Source organism: Syngnathus scovelli, chromosome 10, assembly GCF_024217435.2.
Source record: "Syngnathus scovelli strain Florida chromosome 10, RoL_Ssco_1.2, whole genome shotgun sequence".
Classification (NCBI taxonomy): Eukaryota; Metazoa; Chordata; class Actinopteri; order Syngnathiformes; family Syngnathidae; genus Syngnathus; species Syngnathus scovelli.
The window spans coordinates 9,382,492-9,404,874 of NC_090856.1; the positions used below are offsets into that span (position 1 = coordinate 9,382,492).

Consider the following 22,383-nt stretch of genomic DNA (forward strand, 5'->3'; position numbering starts at 1 on the left):
ATCAATGATTAGAATAGATTATTTAAGGGGACGTAATGTACACACTGACAGCAGAGGCCATTTGGGAGCCAAACGTTTTTCAGGCCTCGCCGCTGTAATACAATTGCATTTTTGCCGACTCAGCAAGTCATAATTCAGTCTAAATGCGGATCGCAGGCTATGCACAATGTGCACTAAATTAACTCCTTGGCGCTTTGTTTTTTGGTGTGACATTATTATAGGCTGCCTTTGGCATCCCAGCCCAGTCTTATCTGTTTCATTAGCAGCCAGCTTTTTACACTTTGGCTGCCCCTGACTTTGTGGGGGGGAGCAGTGCTTTGTTTTTTCTCAACTGGAAAGGTGAAATAAGCAAGGAACTCAAAGAGATGGGTTGGCGGATGTTGGGGTTGAAATTAATCTGACTCGTTTCCCATAAGACCTAACGTTGTCTTCCCCCGGGGAGGGCAGATATATGCACGGAACCACCATTAGCCAGCAATCGGCCCTTTGTTGCCTCGGGCTGGCTTATTAAATCTTATTAAAAAGTCTAATCTTGGTAGCGTCATAAGCACAAGAGCTTTTGGTCCTGATGGAGTATAGCTCCAAGTTGTTCTTTGATAGTTAATAAATGCTCACTTGTCGAGCAGCATTACCAACAAAGGCTCTGTAATCACTTGTTTGCTTTTCTTAGCGTTCCAGAAATATCACAGATTTGAAAGCACAGTTAGCAGTGGAATTAATAGCAGCAGTGGGCCACATGTAGGACTTTTCTGCACACGAGTAGAACATCTTTGGCGTACTAGTAAGACAACATGACAGCTAATCGTTGTGGGGACAAAATAGTAGATGGGCCTTGAGCTGGAAATCAAGGATGGTAAATAATTTTCCAAATGCTCAAGTGAGTGACCGTGCGTGGAGGTCAAGCAGTAAAAAAACAACAACAGCATGACGGTGGGGGCCATTGTCTGAGCGAAAGTACAAGGAGGGGAATGCATTGTGGCAATATGAGCCGGAGGATGGGGAGGCGAGGGTGGGGGACTCCTGCCAGCTCCCATGAGATCACGTGTGACGGTGGAACGCAACCTCCTTATAAATCTGTCGCTTTATTGCACCTTCTCTCCTCCCTCTTGCGCAATATCTTCCAAACAGGATCAAAATAAATGTTTATTGTCTGGTGTGCTGCATAACCCCGATGGAATTTTGACACTTAGCAGGCGAGCAATCACACTCAACGCTCACGTTTTAAATTATATATATATATTTTTCAGTTTTTCCTGAAGGGGAAATGTATAAAGCAGTGGGACAGTTTTACAGTTTGGAAAAACATCCAAGAACTAGATAAGCCTGGGTTGTGATTTCATAAAGAGTGAGGACCAAGAGTCAGAATAATCTCGTCCAAAAGGACTTTGCTTTGCCGTTAATGGTGTTTTCGTCTCACACGTCGTATTTAGCAGTCTGTACCTTGTCAAATGTGTTTTGAAAAATGCAGACACAATAATTATATTAGCCTTGTCTGCATTTTTAAAAAATGGCTTTTATTACAGTATTTGTACTAGTAAGTCTGAATTTCGAGTTGCAGCTGGTGAAGTAAGATGAAACAAAATAAAACAATAAAGTCTGTTCTCCTGCTGACAAAGAAATCAATTCAGCAAAATTTTCAGGCATTCTGTAGAAAAGATGACAGATTAGAATAAAAAGTGGAGTTTAACCACATCACACACAACAGAATTACATACAAATATAATAATATAAATACTAGCATGTGCGTTTTAGGCGATTAAATGGAATTAAAAACAAGTTGACACATGGTGGCATGATTTAGCTCACGCCCTTTTGACAAAGCTTCGACGCCCGCTTTGGGTGTGCCTCGGAAATTACAACACTCATGCATCGAGCCTAAAATACCGGCAGTTTAAAAGAGGATCGTGAATTGTGTGTTTAATTGAAAAAACAAAGAATAAAGAACCAACAAAATAAAGAGTCTTTTCAACAGTATTTTAGTTAGATACGCTTCATCGTGCGTGCCCCCTCCGACAAGAAGTTGAAATTCTCAGTGTCTTTGAACGCCAAACAACTCCCTCCCTTCCCAGTGTTTGCAGGTCCAACAGAACAGAACAGAACAGGACAAGCGAGTAGCATGGCGGTCCGTTGACGCGCTCCGACTTGTCGTCGCTCGCCTCTCCTCATCTTTGTCTAACAAAAACTGCATCAACAAATACTTGGAGACGCCATACACCGGATTAAAACCCCCACCCGACATAACAGAACTCCATTTTCGGTTTTTCATAATAGGCGGGGGGGAGGCTAGTAGTGTTAGTAGTAGTAGGAGTAGTAGTAGTAGTACTGTAGTAGTAGTAGCGGGGAAGCTTGCTAACTAGTAAAGCTAGCCACAACTGGTCGAAGAGGGACACGAGCGGTAAACGAAGAGGTAAGTAAAGTGTGTACATTTGCTTGTATTTTCTGTGATTTCCGTCTAATTCGCCACATTTCCAGTGCTTTAAAACTTAGTAACGCCACCAAGTTACCGCTAGCTGCGGAAATGTAGTTTTCATTAACTCATAGCAATATTGCCCAATTCAGTTTGAACGTTTGGGAAAGGATAAAACAGCAAATTCAACCAACAAAAGAGTTCAGATTTTAGGGATTTTTTAAAAATTCATATTGTTGTAGTAAGTTAATTAAAAATGACTGGTGCAACCTATTCTATTAGGCTAACAATATTGTGTTGTTGCATGTGTATGACATGTAATTGCATATATATATATATATGTGTGTGTGTGTGTGTGTGTGTGTGTGTAGGCAGAACTTAATTTACTTTTACACTTTGCATTTCAATTACTATAATTAAAATAATTAATAATGCTGTACGCGTCCTTCTACCTCGTCGTGTAAAGTTACATGCTATTGCCTAGGACATGCAGTGAACTTGCTGTGGAGATGAGATGCAAACTGAAATATCCTCTGGTGATGTCACATTGCATTGGGCTGACTACAGTACACCAGTTGGATCCTACAAACTAGCACGACGCGGCCAATCACGTCAAATGGCGGAGTAAAATGAGAGAAACAAATTTCTGTGTATTTCCTGCAAGGTGTAATTGTGTCTCAATCCGGCCATGGGAGTAATGTGCCAGATTGCAGGTCGCAGGTGCGTTTATCCACTTTGCGGCAAATTAGATTAAACGTGAACTTTAAGCACCTCTGAGTTAACGCTAATCATCAATCCTATAGTTGCAGTTTTTAACACAATTTTCTACTCCTGTGTATTAATTCATAGGTTTTCTTCTTTGTTTGAGGTGGATTTTTCAACCACGTGGAGCCAGAGTGCCATTCCTTCTTGTTATGAAACGATAGAAATGCAATCAAAGTATTATTACATATTCAGGGTCTAGCCTGCCTCATCATAGAACTTTTTTTTTAAATCCAGGAAATTTTTAAGTATGATGTTGGATGTACAGAAGGGTCACAAAGAACAAAAAGTTATGTTTGATTTGAATCTGACTTGAGATGAGACTATGATCAAATTCCAAACGATAATATGTGCGCCAATATACTTGAGCCATATGTGATTGTTATGCACGCATCCCGTGACCTGATTCTCGATTCTGTTGACTAATCTGCTCGTGTTGACCCTCTTTTGCAGCTCATGCCCAGGCCGTGGCCCTAACCAAGGAATGGCAGCGACGTGACACGGGTGGAGCGAGCGTCATGTTTTTCTGCTGAAGCCACCGGGGCCGAGCGCTCGCAAGCATGGATGAGTCGGTGCTGTTGGACCTGCTGGAGTGCCCCGTGTGCCTGGAGCGTCTGGACGCGTCAGCCAAGGTTCTGCCCTGTCAGCACACCTTCTGCCGACGCTGTCTGCAGGGCATCGTGGGTTCCCGAGGCGAGCTGCGCTGCCCGGAGTGCCGCACGCTGGTGGAGTGCGCCGTGGACGAGCTGCCCAGCAACATCCTGCTCGTGCGCCTCCTAGATGGGATCAAGCAGAGGCCGCGCAGACCCGCGCCCACCAACGGCACCACTGGAGCGGCGGCGCGGGCGCACGGCAGCGGATCCCGGAACGACCAGGGCGCCCCTGGAGCCCAACCCCAGCGGGCGCAGGCCAAGAGCACTCTTGTCCGGGTAAGTCTTCAAGGCACCGCATACTGTGTCTTAATTGCTTCATTTTGCATTTGTTACACTTTTTGTTTGTTTGTACCCTCAAATTTTGGCTTGCAATGCAAAAAAATTGACCTAGCGACAAGTGCTAACACAAGTTGGGGCCTTTTCGGACCATTAAGTGCTGCATCCACCCAATGCAGAGTTTGGCGAAACTATCTTGAGGCAAAGCAGCAGACGTGGGTGCGGCTGCCTTATCTGTCTGCTCCTGCTGACTGTCAATAATAAATTCAACACGCCTGCGGTTACATTTGTGATTGGATGAGCGAGTCCGCAGCAGGGAGTGGAGCGAGGTAGCATGAATAGAGGTTGAACATTGACTTTCTGCTCGTGTGGACAACAGATTTTTCTGTGTTTTTGACATTTGGGGCTTTTTTTTTTGCTGCGGCCATTTTCTGCAAATCATTATACATTCATAATAATATTCGTCCCAGCGCCGATATGCGAGTCGAACTTGAAGGCAGAAGCGCAAAGCGCACGACCACCGCGCTGCCCCCTGAGCTGAAACAATAAAGCGCAAATCCGCACGGATTAAAAGCAGCACGTTGCATTACCGCCGCTAATCTTTGCCGCAGATTAACTGCGATCAGAGTGAAATGGAAAGCAGCTGGTTGACTAACGGACGTGATTGAGATCAGTTAATAATTTAACACACAAGTTTTACCGCCCTCTGCTCCAGCCAGCAGTTTTCCGATAACGAGATTTCGCACTTTTTTATTTCCTTCTGTTAGTCTTGAGCACTGGAGGTCCATTCGTCAATATTCGATTACATGTGGTCAATATTAGGTTTTAGATTTATCTCATGTCCTTCATCTATTTCTATAGCATTCATTAAATAAAACATTAGTAAACTGCTGCTGGGGAACGCCATGACATTTCTGAGTACTTTTTTGTGTTGAAACTTGTTTAGCATGTCAATCAACTGATCATCGTCTGTTGACATCTGAATCTATGTTTGACACTAATGACTCCAGTTGTCGTGTCTTTCCAATTCCTGGAGAATTCCCCGAAAAAAACAAAAAGGCCAAATATTTGAATGGCCCCTTGTTGTGACCTGCACCAAAAAGGGAGGATAGGCTTGATGAAAAGATGTCAAGACCCTGTGTAAAATCATCAGAATGTCAACAGGCCGATAATGGATCGCCCCGGCCCGAGATCAGAGGCCCTCCTGTAAATTGCTACTGGGCGACCTGCCTCGCTGGCTACAGTATCGCTCTATTCATTCGTGCTCCTTTCAAAGCTTGTTTGGGCTTTGGGGAATTTCCCTTGGCTCTGAAAAGCCCGGTCTCAGCGGACCTCTCTTCGGCTTTCAGGCCGTGTTGACATTTGACACGTTCCGGTCCGGGTCAAACAAATGCCGGTGCGATTTTGTCTGATGCTGCCGCTTGTTTGAGAAATTGCGACAGGAAGGAAGTTTGAGTTTCGCTCTCATGAAAATAGTTTCTTGTGCGTCGCGTGGCGGGTGTTCCGCTAATGACAGACCAAAGCCCGGCTGTGCAGGTGTAAGGTCTTCGCAACATGAAAGGGTCTGGATCAAAGCCGGTGCCGATTGGCCGCTCTGATCCCCCGACCGGCCCCGCCTTGGGCCCTTGAGCGCTTCACTAACCTCGCTCAACATTCTTAGCTTCACCTCTTCATTGTTGGATGGCCCAAAATGTCCATCTGGAAGCAGCTCATTTTGGGTGTCCTGCCCCACCTCCGATTTTTGTTTGGCTGAGAGCCGCCCGACGGGTGCACAACAGGGTTTTGTCTCGGGCCCCTTTCTCATCTTACCGCTTAGCGGAATGACTGGTAACAGAAGTCGATGGGTGTTAAGTTGTGGCGTCGTGACCAAAGGGGACAAATGTTTAGTGCGGCGGCGGCTCAGCGTTGCCCCCCCACCCCCCACCGCCTTAACAGCATCTCCGGGGCTGCGGCAGTTGTTTGACACTCTTTTCTGGCATTTGCTTTGACTTAGTTGTTTGAGCGGGTGGTCCGCTGGAACCCTTCAGATTGATGACTCACATCCCACGGTGCTCGGTAACAAGGATGTTTTGACTTCCCCTTGCCCTCATTTGCCTCGTATAACTTTTTTTTGTCTTTTGTTTTTTGCCAGCGTAGATTGAGAACAGACGGCCGGCCGAGCAATGCAAAGAGCCGTTGGGTGCTGTCTGGGAGTCAAAGATCCGGGTTCAAGAGTCATTGTAGTCAGGGGGGGGAGGGTCTGTGTGTGTGTGTGTGTGTGTGTGTGTGCATGTGTGTGTGTGTGTGTGTGTGTGGGGGGGGGGGGGTTCAAGTGGGAGATTTGCGTGGATGTCTTCACTTATTATGGTCGAGTGGCGAATTGAGGCTTTCCTCGCATAGTGGAAACAACAGTTTGCCGCTTGGGCTTACAAACGCGACCACAAAGACTTCCTCGTTCCCACCAGCTGAATATTATGAGAAAGGATTTATTGATTAATTCTAAACAGATTCCGACTGGTTTCCCCTCGACACGGCGTGCGTAAATCGTGTATGCGACGCTGATGGCGCTCATCATGGGTGTTCCGGCTGCACACGTTCACGGCATCGGCTGCAGCTGCTCGAGATGTTCTACGCTGTCAAAATAGTGATGGACGACCTTCTTGTGTTTCCGTCATCGTTAAAAAGAAAAAAGTTGACTTGACCCGCGGCAGAGGGAGGTTGTTACTTTTTCCACCGTGTTCTCAACGTGAACACATGGAGCCTCTTAAGTCATTTGTCGCTGCTCTTTGCCCGCTGACGGGAAACAGGAAAATATTTTGTCGGCGGGACGTCACCGTCTTGTGTAATGAAAGCCTTTAACAAACAGTTTGTTTTTCTTCGTCAAGGCCTCTCATAGGCACATCAAACAAACGGGACACCGGACAGTGGATTTTGTTTCCCTGTTATTTTTTGTCATTCATTTTGTCGTCGATTTATACTGCGGGCAAAAAAGAATGTTTGTGTTTTTCTTATGCGGAGGTTCTCATTAAAATTCCCGCACGCCTCCCTCATCTGAGGTCGGTGATTCACGCCGGCCCGCTTTGATGACGTCAGGCTGTTGTCGAAGCCGCTCCTCGTGGCCGGCCGGCTGACCTCCGTCCGTGTGACACAAGCCCGTCATTATACCGTCACGCCGCGCCACAGAGCTGGCAAGCCGCACCGTGGAAGCTTTCCATCGCTGGGATGTTTTCCCCAAAGGCTTTCGGGCCGCCCCATTTGTGAATTTTTGCAATGATGTCACGCTAGTTATGTAGCTCATGCCGCTATCGCTATTCACCTTGGAAACACAAGCCAGATCGGATTTTACGATTACAAATGGTGCCACGGTGACCTGAAGTGAACTTTCTATGTTGCGTACCAGGCAGTAGCTGTTACCAGTCATCCTGTTTATAAGAGTAAAATTGGGTTGTTAGGTTGGTGATACTTTTCTTCACCCAAAGACACGTCATTGAATTGTTTAGCATTCGGGAATAGCTCCCAACATACCATGAATAATGAACACATGTTGCATATCACCTCCTGACACGATACTCTTAAGGCGGCCGAGCCGGCAGTCCATCATACGCAACCGAACTCATTCGTCATCGCCATAAATCCCGTCTGTGTTTTGGAAAACATGCAAGGAGTGAGCGGGCGAGCGGCTGCTTATGCTGTGGGTAATTACCGTCCTCGCCATGTCGGGGTTTACGTAATTCCCAAGGAGAGGTTCAAAAGAGCAAATCATGTGATTGCACCCTGGTGGAAGGGAACGCGACTCCCCCCGGTGTGGACTTTGTGTTTCCCTTTTGTCTTGTCTGTTTCCCTTTCAAGACACAGCTCAGAAGGACTTTATTTTTTTTTTGTCCGTCCCACCTTAACCTTTTTTTTTCTCAAACAGAAGGAGATGGCGTGCGTTAGCGTGAGGAATTCCATGAGTAGTTGCAGGTCATCCCAACCCCCTCCCCTCATTCCCCCACCCCCATAAACGTGTCTAATCCTGTCCGGCACATCCGTCTTCTGTACATCTTCAAGCTGGAGATTATTTGTATTGTGCTGTCATTGTGTTTGGTAGAAAGAAGCAACGTCACTCTTTGCCTGATGAACAAATGCCATTTGTAAAGATGCTCGGGGTCTTTTACGATAAGCTACGCTCTCGTGTAGACGAGGCGACGTGCGGCGACACGCTTCTGCACCTGAAAGCCTTTGGGCTGAGTCATGTTTTTTTTTTTTTTGGTCTCCTTGCAAGAATGTTCATCTTGACGACAAACTCTTTGCCCGTCATTTTCCCGTTCGTCTCGGCCTTTGATAAAGCCGTTGTCACACGCGGCGGGTTAACTCTGGGTGGTCCGCCGACCAAGCCGCCGACCGCTCCAGTCACCCTCCCCCGTTTTGCTTGGTCTCATCTCTTGCAAGTCTGTCAGCATGACTGTGCCAGTGGAAGCAGTCATTAGCCCACTCACCACATTCCAATCGCACCTGGAGGCTCCCACAAAATACTTTTGTCGTCCAGCAGAAGAGGGCAAACACTTACGGAACTTGTCACGTCTATCAAGCATGTAGGATTGGGATTTTAACTTTTTTTAGATAATCAAATACTTTGGTCATACATGCTTGCCTAGTGATGTACTGTTGACCGATTGTTATAAGGCAAAGATAACAAAAATTTTGTTGAAAACAGAATTGGACAAAAAGGTGTTTAAAAAATCAACTGACAAATACGGAAAATAATCAGACAACAAAAGTCCCTAAAAAGGAAATCTGCCAAAAATTAAAATAAAGGGAATCTGACCAAAATGACAAGCCTAACCAAAATTGGCCAATATTTTGATGGAAATATTTATTTATAGAATACATATTAGTACTTTTTTTTTTTTTTATCCCAGATATTGGCATCGTCTTCACATTAAAGTTCACATTAATTAGGCCCTAAAAGCGTCACTCTGTCAGACTGCGACACGTTCTGACTTGTATACATTTTGTCTTATGTAGCCAGCAAACTCCGTCGTAAAGCGAGCGCCACATCTTCGGTGGGATTTTTGCCTGCAACTATTTTGTCAGCTGCAGCCACTCTAACTTTTCATTGTGCGGCTGCCCTATTCCCCAAGAGCCCCCATAGTACCTGCCCGGCCCATGAGGAAAACTTTGACCTTTCACCCTTTGTTGTGATTGGTGGAGCTGCCGTGATCAAGCACGGGCTGTTTGGCTGCTGGCATGTTAAGTGTTTTGTTCCCGTCCCCGGGGCCAAATAATGATTTGTGGAGAGTTTTGTTTTCAGTTGTTTGACCTGCGACCCCCGCAGCTATTACCGGCTCTGGATGCATCTTTGATACGCTCCTGCTGGTTGCCTCGGGCTCACCTTGAGTGATGCACCCTTTCAGACCTCCCATAAAATAAGTGAATCTCTGAACATTAGCAACATGAAAGTTGGTAGGCTTGTCTATCATGAGAGCCACAAAAAATGTCTGCAGCAGCCATCGAAGGATTTAATTACATAGATGAACAAGATTTTGAGCGTCTGCTTTTAGCTACGGCTCTGTCGCCGATAGGTGTGATTAATTCTGGAGAACTCGAGGAGCGCTGACAAGAGTCGCGCTCAAGGCGGTCGGCCATTATCACCCCCTTGCGCGCAAACACCCTGCCACCACTCCAGGAATACACTCCGGCTGTTTGCATCTCTTCCTAAGCACGTCTGATTATCTGGAAGTGCACTTTGAGCCCATTTGTCCCGTACAAACACTAATGCGGTCCTGACGTGACCAAATGGCCGTCGTGTTTGCTTTAATGAGTCGCGGGCGAAACACAGGTGTGTATTCCGTGCAGCTTTTATCCATCTGAGCAGTTTCTCCGTATAACCTTGGCAGAAGAATCCCGTGATGTCCGTGAACTTGAAGGCGAGCCAGCGGCTCCATGCTACATCTGGACTCGGTCCAGGTCGGAATGAACAAACACACTGGCACTTTGTTTACAAAAGTGGAAATTTGGAGAGAGTGAAAAATGCGCCTTCTCGCGGCCATGTTTGTTTCTCTGACCCCTTGCCAATTCTCTGTCAATATCTTTTGTTTGTTAGCCATTTCCATGGCCATACAAATACGAGCTCACCCAAGCAAAGTTCTTCACTTGCCAGCGGCCCAGGAAGGAACAGGTACCGGTCAGGACAGGAACCAAGCATAAGTGGAAGGCAACATAACGGCCCTGTAGAGTCCACTCCCTTGACTTCCGCCCTCCTAATGGAAGTCGGTCAGAGCGGGGCAGGTGGCTCCCGTTGAATGACTCTGTGGAAACAAAAGCGCCAACAGTGCTCGCTTTTAGCCGCGTGGCGGCCAAGAAAGCGAGGAAACGCTTAGTATTCAGCTGCTATTGACTGGCCGCTGCGTTCACTGTTACTGTGACATTTGCGCACCAAAAGCCTCTCTGTAGCTTGGATACGAGTTTGCTTCTTATGTGCAACTCGTCTCTTGGTACTAATCCACCAAATTCAATCTGATCTGATTGGGGCCTGAAATAATGGCGCCTTTGTAAGATCAGAGGTTTCAACAATCTTATTGCTTCATCATGCCCACCCAAGTCTAACACTTTGGTTCTGTCTGGCGAGGCCATACAGCCGTGTGGCATTTGTTTTCCATTGATGAAGGTTTGGGTTAAAGGTCATGATCCAGTAGCGTGTGTCCTCTTGTTGTGAGTGTAACATCAATAGTTTGACTCATGACCTCATGACTCAAAACTGCTCAACGTAAATAGTTTTTGTCGTGACGCAAGTTTAGGATGGCACGCCACGCTGTCTCTCTCACCTTTGTCGGCAGCATTGTAGCTTGCTAGCCTCCACTGCTGCTTTGTGCACCCTCCATACCGCCGGGCCCCCGCGGAGGCGGTCCTTAAAGCTCACTGGACTGTATGAACTGGCACGCCGTGAAAGACTTTTGCTCTCTCGGCCTTAAGTCAGAAAAGCAGAGTGGGCCGTCCGCTGGCCCACCCAGAACATCCTTTGCCCTCCCGGGTAAAGTACCCCACTTGGGCTTAGACAAAGTGCTGCGCCAGTCTTGCTTTTGTGTAAAAAATGTACATCCCAGCAGTAAACCCACATGAGAACCGCATGTGTGTGTGTGTGTGAGACATCCCATAAAGCTGTATTAGCTCCCTGCTAAAATACTTTTCCTTTGCTCGGCTCAGCTATAGCTTAGTAGCCGGACTCGCCAGAAGAATGTTATTATAAAACTCAGTGCTTCCAAGCGCCTCTTTGTAGACACAAAATCTCAATGCAATTCCTGCTTTTACACATGGCAACCTTATGGGGCCAGGTAGCCGACTCCGGGAACGGATGGCTTTGATCATCAACCCGCTTCCAGGTTCTCATGAGTGAGCTCCATCTGAACTTGAGCGGCAGGTCAGGACCCGGCAGTAAAACCGAAGCGGGCCAAGGTCAGCGGGCGGTTAGAGCGGCAATGCCTTTTGTGACCGGCGGGGTGAAAATCTGTAAAGTTGTCTCGTTTCCAATGGAAGCTTGGACTTGCGTCTCTTGAAGTGCTACAACAAGAGTTTCCGTTCCAGCGCTTGTTGAAAACCTCCCGTTCTCGTCGTGTGATCCATCTGGCTCGCAGGCAGCGCCTTCTTGAGTGAGCGAGCGCATTCGTGCCTGCAGTAGATGGCGAGCCTCATTTGCCGTGTGGTGAGTGGCAACAAACAACAGCGCGGGGAAATTGTTCTGCAGCAAAGTACTCGGCTAAGCTCGAATGGCTCATTGCAACTTCCTCCCCACTAGATCAATTAGTCCCACAACAGTGAACTGAGCTCAGCTTTTTATGCTTTTGGCTTGTTTGCTTCCACTGCAGAAAAAAATTAAAAACTGGGTTTCCCTCGTACTGCGGACCAACCTCTGAGTTGCTAATAATGCTATTAATATTAAAGGAGACAAATTACAGTGGCACCTTAACTCCGGTCTTTCCCCCCTTTGCTTTTCCTTCAAAAATCCTTATCACGTAACAAATAAATTTTGTGACTAGCTAGTTACTTAATTTGCTCTTCCGACAATCCTAAAGGCTAACCCCACCCAAAAAATGTTTCCATGGAAACAGACGGCAGACGACGTTCTATTTTCAGCAATTTCGCTTTTTGGCCCCTGGTGCGGTTGTATCATCTCACCTCAAAGTTTTCTTTCCAGACTTTTCTTTCTATTTTAATAAACCTGATACCCCGCCTTCCTTTGTCTGCCCGCGTGCTTCCGTCCACGGCCCAGTTCCTGCGTTTTACACAAAGAAGCCCTCAGGATGCAAAGGCAGAATGGCAGGGCGCTGAAAGGAGCCCTGCTGTACAACGGTCATTAAAAAAAAAAAACGCCATTAGGAATCAATTTCATGCAGCGCTAATGGAGTCAAGATGCCCCCCTCACCCCCCACCCCCTCCTTGTCTCGTGGGCGGCTGCAATTGTTGGGCGGCAAATGACCTGCTAATGAACAACAAATGTCCTGACAAATGACCACCTGGCCGATATCTTGGCGGACGTTTGGGCTAGCGCTCAGGCGGTCACCTGCGGAGCTGCACAGGCGAGAACGTAGACACGGAAGGGGTCGAGATTTCTGTCTACTTTGGCCAGACCCCGACTGCTGACGATGCAAACGTGGGTATAAAAATATGGTGGATGCGTGGGCTGTGCACTTGATGGCAATCTAGTGACTCGGGAGGAAGCTGCGAAATCCCTTTGGCACACTCTTGTAATTGCATTAGCCACGATAGAGGCGTGATTGTGCACAACAGCTGAGCAGTGTCAAGTCTCCGTCCGAACAGACATGCCTTTGATTATTAGAAATCCCTCTGCGCCGCTTCCAAAACCAAAAGTATATTTTTAAAGGCCGTGCTCCTCAGCTGACTGTGTGGAAATGGCGGTTATTTTTGGATTGCGCCACACTGAACATTTCCTGTGTGGACAAGCGCGGCGGCGATGCGCTCTGTTTTGGGACCGTGGGCCAATGAGACCAAGTGTGTCTTTAGCGGGTGTCCCTCCCTATGCTGGCATTGGAATAGTAGATGACATCACCTGGAAAAGGAAAATCGTTGCATTTTTACACAAGACATGCCCCAAATGAGAGAAGCAAATGGCGTCTCATGTGGCCATTGTAGCCAATCGAGCGGACACATTTGTGGCCATTATGTAACCACAGACTCCCTCAATCTTGGTCACGGTTATTTATTACTTACTGTGTCCTCACATCTTATCGGCTTTGTCATTTGCTCCCGCCTTATTATTTGCATTTTCATCACAGTCCTGATACCCCCCCCACCCCCCCCTGAAAGGAGGCCCAGTTCCAGTACAAAATGTAGGGGGACTGCCCCCAACTCCCCTCACGGTTCCTGCTCCCGGCTGAGGCAAGGCAATCGGCGAGGCCTCATTGGTTGTGTGCTTCGGTGTGTGTGATTGTGTGCAGCGGGCTAACGTCAGAGCGGCTCACCATCACCGCTCGTTGTGTACTCCGTCCGCTCTCCCCGGTGCCTCCCGACGCTTCATTAGCCTCCAGCGAGACCATCCAGTCTCCTCCCCAAACTCTGTTTACCCCTTCGTTTCACAAAGTGTTTGGGATTCACATCACTGGCACCGATGTCCAGCAATCAGCGGGATAAATGGTTGTTGTGTGTGTGGATGTGGGGGGGCTTGGTTGGAGCTGAAGCCTTCCTTCGAGACACCCCTCCTCACGTTGAATGGAGAACATTGATGTTTCTCCGGCCTGCTACCCCCCAATTGGCCTGGCCCTCTTTCCTTGGATTGTCATCCCTTGAATGGCCCTTTCAGGGCTTTGGAGGCTAAGATATAAAACCTCCTTCGGGGGCGGGGGGTGTTAAAGGGACTGGACTTCTGAAAGTCTTAGTCAGACACAAATGTTTGTCCTTGACAGACTTTGGAACGTCGGGTCTTGAGCGATGTTCTGTTTTTGGGGGGAAATAAGAATCTTTCAATATGGTTTGCTTTAGTCTGAAAATGTGTGAGGTACCTTCCAAAAATGTGTTTCAGCAATGATTTTTTTTTTATTCACCACACAAAGCCAAGTTCAGAGAAAGGAAAATATTCTTTCCATCTTTGCCGAAGATATCCTGGATTTATCTTGTAATGTTTTTCAGCATGCGTCTGTTTTATAAAGCTTAACTTTTGAACCATGTTCCCACATGTTCATGTCTCAGAGAATCTACACAGAAATTTACAGCTTGACTGTTTTTGTTTGTTTATTTGTTGAGAAATCCATTGATGGGGTTTTATTCAGGCCAGAGCAATCAACATATTCCTTTGGCCCCATTTTTTGACATCCTGGTAGCAAAGAACTATGTAGGATTGAGTTGAGGTGTTTCATTTAGACAAAAGTAATGCTTTGCTGTCATATTGTGGCACATGTAGGCAATTATATTACCATAGAAATCTATTTAGAGTGGTGTTAATCCGTCAAGTCATGTCTGTCACGTAGTCTACTAAGTAAAGTTGTGTCCTAAATTCATGGCGGCTCCACATTGTGATTTCAGGGCATCCCGCAGCTGCCGTGTGCCAAGGCGCTCTACAACTACGACGGCAAGGAGCCGGGCGACCTCAAGTTTAGCAAGGGCGACGTCATCATCCTGCGCCGGCAGGTGGACGAGAACTGGTACCACGGCGAGATGGGCGGCGTGCACGGCTTCTTCCCAACCAACTTTGTGCAAGTCATCAAGCCGCTGCCGCAGCCGCCGCCACAGTGCAAGGCGCTCTACGACTTTGAGCTCAAGGACAAAGAGGCCGATAAGGACTGCCTGCCGTTCGCCAAGGTAGCCAAAGACTTAATTGCGTGTGTTTTTCTTTGGGTTGAAGCACCCTAAAGAAATGCATGGTAATTACATTTTGTCTGGCTTCTTGATGAACGGCTGTAATTAGGCGAGGCGGGACCGAAATAAAACGAGTGCATATATAGTGAGAGCGGGCCCATTATGTGAAGACAGCAGTTTAGCTCAGCCTTTAGCTGTGTCGCATCTCCATCTTTGAAGTGAAAACATAACAGCAGACAACTGTGCCAGATCGTCTAATAACATGAGCAAAACTTAAAATAAAATTCATTTAAAAAAACACTTCCAAATCAAGTAACACATTTTCATATTCATGTTGTTCTCCAGGACGACATTCTCACTGTCATCCGCCGCGTGGACGAAAACTGGGCAGAGGGAATGCTGGGAGATAAAATTGGAATTTTCCCCATCTCATACGTGGAGGTAAGAAAAACAGGATGCGGCAGAATTAATATTCGTCGAGATCCAGGTCACCGCGTAGGTGGCTTCCTGTTCAAACACTTATTTTTAGAATTATTTTTTGACAGTTTGAGGTGGCGAGCTCAGAAATAGCAGCACACGGAGCTATTAAAAAATTCTGTCTGATTGTTGGCATGCGAGCGCCTCACGAAACCCCGCCCACCATTTCCATTTTCTCCTCCCTGCTAGTTCAACTCTGCCGCCCGGCAGCTCATCGAGTTGGACAAGCCCTCCGACCACAACGGCGAGTCGGGCGAGGGGGCCTCCTCGGGGCCCCAGAACAATGGCGGCCATCGGGACAAGAAGAACAGCAAGAAGCGACATTCCTTCACCTCTCTCACCATGTCCCACAAGCCCATGCTGGCTCCGCCCCCACAACGCCACTCTATGGAGATCAGCGGCCCGGTACTCATCAGCTCCAGCAATCCCACTGCCGCCGCCCGCATTGGCGAGATCAGCGGTGGGCTCTCCTGCAGCGCACCTTCACAGGTAACGACACACCTCTGCCACCATAATTGGATATTTGTATCGTTATTTCCTGTAATGGAAGTGTCAAAGTGCTACTTTTGTCCAAATGAACCTGTTAACAGTTCCTTGGTGCCAAGATGCCAAAAGATGGCGGCAAAGTAATTGGCCTGAGCATGAAAAAAAAAATCTGATTTTTAAATTAATCTGCCCCATGTCACATCCCCCCGCAATGCGTTTATGAAATCTGGTTTAGTATTCCGTGCCGATATGACGAATCCAGGCCAAAACATGATAAATGACATAATGCAAACAACGCTCCATCCGAGGATTCGAGCAATGCGTGGCTGCATGACTCCACTCGCCCGTGCAAAGCGTCCTCGGGCCCCCTCCGGGTCCCTGCGGAGCGCGCCAGACATGACAGCAGCTGCTTTATGGTCGGCAGCTGCCGGAGGTTTTGGACGTGGTTAGGCACGCTCACAGACGTGCCAATTTGTCTGAGGCCGCCTGCGCTGTGAATAGACCCAAGTAAGGCGCCCGGTGTCAGTTAAGGTGTTTAAAGAGCACTAAAATAATAAAGAGGAGCCGAGGAATGCGCTAATCGTTCTCTGAGTTGCAGTGAGAAAAACCCAAAACATAAACAACCTAAATAAACTCACTAAAGTCAGAAAATAGCCATTTTGAGCAAATTCAAGAACTTCCTTGATGAGCGTCCAGTGTGCTGCGGAATGTTACCTGATGCAGTTCTCAAGTCTTAAAATACCCCACCTCTACCTGACTGATCCTTCCAGCAGGCAGACAAAGGACAACAAAGGTCGGCTACCGTCGCCCAGGGGAGGATTTTATTTTTTTGAGCCAACACGCCCGCCATCACTTCTTTTCCTCACAGTGCCGTGCTTAACGCCATCAAGCAAAATCACATCAAGTCTGGCAGGACAATGACTTGTCGAGACATTTTCGAGATGGCGGCTTTAGTTGGAGGTTCACCTTAAGAGGCGTCCCAGCCGGCCGGGTGCACTCATGCGTGGGGAGGGCGAGCCGGCAAGCCAGCGAGCGAGCGAGCGAGCGCGCAGGCCTCAGGGAGATATTGTGCCAGCGACACTGGGGCCTTGTTACCACGACACCGCCGTGCTCTCACGCGCGCGGCCGGCCAATCGGCTGTCACGCGTGTCACCTGATCTCGGTCAGCCAATCCCAAGAGTTGCGCTCGCCACCTCGGCGAGGGGCAAGCTCACACAATGACGCCCACGGTGAAAAAGTGTCTTCTGTCATTACGCTCTACATTCTATCAGGAGAGCACAAAGTGTGTCCTAGACGCCACATCCTGCACTTCGCTAATCCTTCATTTTCAAGAGTTGTCCAATATTTGTTAACACTACCTATGGTGGAATTTTACCGTCATGTTTGTCGAGCCCCATTTCTCCTGTGTTTGAAAGGTACACATTTGCACAACCGGACTGATTGTGACTCCGCCCCCGAGCAGTCCCGTCACCACAGCAACGGTCTTCACGTTTCCTTCGGACACCTGCTACGCACCCATTCCGCTGGTAGGTGCAGACCTCTGACAAAGTGTGTCCACGAATATTGCAAAGCCATATTGAGAATTACAAAATTGTGATTTTGATTTGCCTATATGCAAATAGTTGTCTCTGGAGTGCCTGCCTAATATTGAAGTAAATCTTTCGTGTTCACTGTTATATAAGAGTGGAAGCCAGAACTTGCTCTCCCTTCTCAACGACAATTATGGGCTCTGAGGGGCTGGTGAGCGAAGTCTGCCACCTAGTGTTAAATACTGTTACTACAACTCAACACCGCTCACTAAACATCTTCAAAAATGAATTGAGGGCAAATCCAGGGGAGGGATGCCAGTTGCCCGTCCCAGCTTTAGCTGCTTGCAAAATCAACCCCTTTCTACAAATTTAGCCTGAGAAAAAAAAAGGGGCAATAATAGCTCTCGGCCAACACAAAAGCACACACAAACTTCCTCTGCGTGTGTGTCTACACACTGGCGTGGCGAGTTAGTGAATGAGCAGGAATGCGCACACAAAAGGTGGAGCTCTCCGCTTGGCTTGGGAACCCTACGTGATGTTTTTGTACAGATGATTCCTGTAGCCCGCTGGCGGCCTAATTATCTCAGGTTCAGCGTCGCCAGTCGACCGTAACATGTTTGCACCCTCGTGCACATACCGCTGGGGGCGAGGAGGTCTCACGGTTGCTCGGTTTGTTGACTTCTAAACAGGTTGTCAGCGACCTCACCGTGGTGGAGCTGCATCAACTAGGCAGCCACGCGGCATGTGGAGACAATTAAAGGGTAAAAGGGGGATTTTGCCATCGTTGCAAGCGCCAAGAAGAGTTAGAGTTGATCCGAGTTTGTCATTTCATATGGTCCGCGTTAAAGTCTGGGACCGCTTGTGCAGCTGCGCCGTCTCTTAGCAACAAACAAACAAGCAAAAAAATGGAAGGCAAAGTGGAGGTCAGATGGACTTGCTTTGTCACTCCTACACAAACTGGGCTCCAAACGTTTTCCACTGACGGCCAGTCCATTTGGTTATTCTTCACATTATGGTTATGAAACATGCTCAAAGCAAGCCAAGCTCAAGCCCAGCCCGATTTCCACAGAACATCCCGTGATCGATCATCATCATTACCTTTACGCTCCTCTCTTATCATCCCGGCAGGACGCTCTCCCACCACCGCCACCTCCTCCGCCACAGTCGTCCGCTGGAGGCGCTGGGTACTCACCGGTGGCGGGGCAAAGACCCTCTCCTAGCGTCAACGATCAAGGCAGCAGACAAAGACCCACAGTGTGAGTTGGGAAAACCGTCAGGACGCCTTCAAAAGCAGCCACCTGTTTTCATCCGTCTCAGGGGGTGGCCATTTTGTCACTTGCTACGACTGACTTGCCCTTTGAAAGAATGTCTCAGGGTCTTCGTGCACATGCTTAATACCAGCGGTGATGCGTTGAGGTTCTGTGAGTCAGCCTTGACTTGCAAAGCACACCCCAAGGTAGCAAGCACACTCATGCTGTACCTATTTAGAATGAGATGCCCCTAGGCCCGGTCTCCCGCCTCCATCTGTGTCTGCTTTTGCACACACGTCCCGAGTCTCCCAGGGTTCTCATGCTGACAAGTTACAGCATCCCAGCTGTGACTACTCGCCGGCCCCAATAGAGACATGACCCACAAATTCCGGGTCACACGTTTCTCGCGCAGGGTCCGCTGCATTGTGAGCAAAGACAAACTTCCTGTTCTTGCTTCTTATGGGGCGTGTCTTTGAGATGTTTGCTTTGCGGCTGCAGATATGTGGCCATGTTCCCCTATGCCCCCCGCAAGGAGGACGAGCTGGAGCTCAGGAAAGGTGAGATGTTCCTGGTGCTGGAGCGCTGTCAAGACGGCTGGTTCAAGGGCACGTCCATGCACACCGGCAAGATCGGAGTGTTCCCGGGAAACTACATGAGTCCAGTCAGCAGGTAGGTCGGACTAAAACAGGCTGTGTGGTTTTTTTTGTGGAGAAATGTTTGATGCACAGTGGGCGCTTTAATGTGGGAGGCAATGCATCCAAAATGTTGATTTGGGCGCCATCTTGTGGCAATATAGCATCAACTCTTCAGGCTCTGTCCTAATTTAGGTTTACGGTCAATCTGTCTTTCGATAAAACAACCATTTATCTTAACGCTAACAAATGACTGAGATCCTATTCAGTCTTGTGTGCCGTGTCACACTTGTAACGTAACCTACGCCCCCCCCCCCCCCCCCTCTCAACATTTTAGGACTGCGTCGGGGGGCAACCAGTCCAAAGTGCCCATGAGCCTGTGCACGCAGGCGGGCAGAGGGATCACCATCGTCAGCCCCTCGTCGGGCCAACACGGAGCCATTGTGGCGGGCCCGGACTCTGCCAAACATCCTTCTGCCGTGAACTCCGTCACCTCTGCCGCCACTGCTCAGTCGGCAGTGCCGGTGACAGCAGCTCAGACGGCCACTGGCCAGCAGCCCAAAGTGCCGCTTAACGTCAACTCGCAGATGACGGTGAATCAGGCTCGCAACGCCGTCAGGACGGGTAGGTCCAACGGGACTGGAGGTCTCAACCACAAGCCTGAAAGATGGAGAACTTCACATTTTATTACCAAATGTGGCTCAAACCAACTCTGTATTGTTTTTTGCATTCGGTAATTGTGTTTTCAGCCGCATGCCACGGTCAGGACCGGCCTACCACAGCCATCCAATCCGCGCCAGCCGGAACCTACCTCCCACACCTCACTGCGTGCTCCCAGCCCTCCCCCGGCCCCGCTCAGGGCTGCGCCCGGGCGTCGGTGGCACTTGGGTGCGCCGCCGCCTCCCTCACCCCGCCCAATGTCAGCGCTGCCTCCCTGGACGGTGACACCTTGAGGCCTGTGCCCGTCCTCGCCGGGAACGCTTCTGCTCTCAGTGCCGCCCTTGCATGCCGCCTGGACAAGGACATCAAGGTAGGCAACATTTTTTTTTGCCTCCTTTTTGGGGAAATGCAACATCCAAAGATGTTCTATTTTTGTCTGTGTGTGAACGCCACAAAGTTTTTAACGTCGCCTTCCAATGGTGTTTTGTTGTTGCCACAGAGGGAAAAGAAAAGTCTTCTAAAGCTGCTGTCCAACAAGAAGAAGTCTCGTCAGTCACCACCTTCCTCCCCCACGCTGGAGTCGGAGCAGGCCGCCGCCGGAGAGTCGGGCCAAGGCGCCTCGGGTCCAGAGGCCTCCCTTCCCTCCGGCTCGGATGCCGACGCCGCCATCGCCGCCTCTTCGTCTCTATCCTCCGCTTCCTCGTCGGAGCCCGCCTCTCATCGGAGGACCGCCGCTTTGGACGGAGGCGCTCCTATCGCGCCTCCTCCTCGCCAGCCGTGCTCCTCGCTGTCATCTCTGCAGCATGACGCACGGCCCATCGTCTGTGAGAGGTACCTGCCCCGTAGACTGCATACTCTTTAAAGCTGAATCTTCTCAATCACATTTGTTTTTGTTTTGCATCTGAATCAGGTACAGGGTGGTGGTTTCGTACCCGCCACAGAGTGACGCCGAACTGGAGCTGAAGGAGGGCGACGTGGTGTTCGTGCACCGCAAGCGCGAGGATGGCTGGTTCAAAGGCACGCTGCAGCGCAACGGCAGGACAGGACTTTTTCCCGGAAGCTTCGTGGACAGCATCTAAACCTCTCCCTGCATACGATCCTTTTTTTATTTTTTTTATTTATACCCTTAAATGTGTGCCTTGTACTGTTTATCACTTTATTGTACATAAGGACACAAACAGGATTTAGTTCCGGACAATTAGTTAATATAGATATGTTACCTTTTTTAACTTATTTCCACAAAACTGGTCTTTCTTTTTTTTTTCTTTTTTCAAGCGGTTCAAAGGGTTAAACTGGCACGTGTCCTCACTTTTTTTTTAAACAGGCGAGGCAGTGCAGGTGCATCTCAGTAAATTCGAACATGGCGCAATATGGCATTTATTTCACTAGATGAATTTAAAAATTGAAAGTCATTAATTACATGGAAAATTATTTTCTAATCTTGATTGACAGACTGAGCGGGATGCAACTTGTATACGGCCCGCCTTGAGACTTGGAAAAACAAATCAAGCCTCAACGGAACTGCTTGTAAATTAATCCGAAGTTCGCTTTGGACGAGCTGTGCTGCTAAACAAACGCACCCCGACGTAGCGCTGCTGCATCAGAGTGACTCACGTTGCAGTAACCTCACACTCCTTAATGTGACGCTGCCACCACGACACAACATAGAACATTTGTCTCGCTTTTGTGAACATGCTGGAAGTTTTTCTAATATATATTTCGAGAGAGAGAGAGAAAGATTTGTTTTGATTGATCTCATTTTGATCGTTTTTTTTTTTATCTACTTGAATTACCGTAAGATTTATTTTGCAATCCGAGAGATTTATTTGTATTTTTTAGTAAAATGAACTACACTCAGCAGTTAGCATTAGCAAATATTTGTTGTCCATTTTAGCTGTGCACTATTTCTGTTTGTCTTTATAATACAGTGAAACCCTGCATTTTCCTGGTTGGACTTTAGCAACTTCATGCCTCCCCCTGATAGGAAAACGTTTGCTGGACCTTTTTTAGTGTGAACAAAGTGAACCACTGTGATGATTTCTTAATTCACTTTCTTGCTGAAGACTTCCTTGCAATATGATACAAATTGTTTTCCAAGCAGCCCTTTTTTATTTTATAAGGGACTAACAAGGCCACAGAGATGTAATATTACGAGGAAAAAATATAGACAGAATTCATATGTTGTAGTCTTAATACTTTGTATAATTGGCTTAGCTGCACACATTCAGATCCAGAATAAATTAGGCTGGCAATTCAATCTTTTTCTACATTTTGAGAACGACACAATTCTCCTGCTAAGCACTTGATACACTGTATATTTGTTGTTGTCTTAGTTGGTTGGGGGGCGCTTTAGTTTCACTGTCTGAAATTGAAATCAATCTTATGCTCTATTGTGAAATTCAGATATATTTGAGGGAATTGCACATTTTTAAGAGGCAGTTTAACAATAAAAGCTAATGGTTACCATGATTGTGTTTGCACACG

The 22,383-nt window shown here is 47.9% G+C and overlaps 1 protein-coding gene across 1 annotated transcript; it reads left to right on the forward strand.

The window, feature by feature from the left end:
- The first annotated feature begins 2,060 nt into the window (after positions 1-2,060).
- Positions 2,061-22,368, forward strand: sh3rf1 (SH3 domain containing ring finger 1). The gene is made up of 12 exons (XM_049726634.1): positions 2,061-2,407; positions 3,623-4,098; positions 14,593-14,868; positions 15,211-15,306; positions 15,532-15,831; positions 17,244-17,354; positions 18,486-18,613; positions 19,106-19,276; positions 19,577-19,863; positions 19,989-20,269; positions 20,399-20,730; positions 20,810-22,368. Exons 2-12 carry the CDS (start codon positions 3,730-3,732, stop codon positions 20,976-20,978), a joined length of 2,520 nt encoding a protein of 839 aa, XP_049582591.1. The 5' UTR covers positions 2,061-2,407; positions 3,623-3,729; the 3' UTR covers positions 20,979-22,368.
- The last annotated feature ends 15 nt before the right edge of the window (positions 22,369-22,383 follow it).

Coding starts and splice junctions, on each gene's coding strand:
- sh3rf1 (XM_049726634.1), top strand. CDS start 3,730: ATGGATGAGTCGGTGCTGTTGGACCTGCTGGAGTGCCCCGTGTGCCTG. Junction 19,277..19,576: donor TACATGAGTCCAGTCAGCAG/GTAGGTCGGACT, acceptor TCAACATTTTAG/GACTGCGTCGGGGGGCAACC. Junction 20,731..20,809: donor CGGCCCATCGTCTGTGAGAG/GTACCTGCCCCG, acceptor CATCTGAATCAG/GTACAGGGTGGTGGTTTCGT.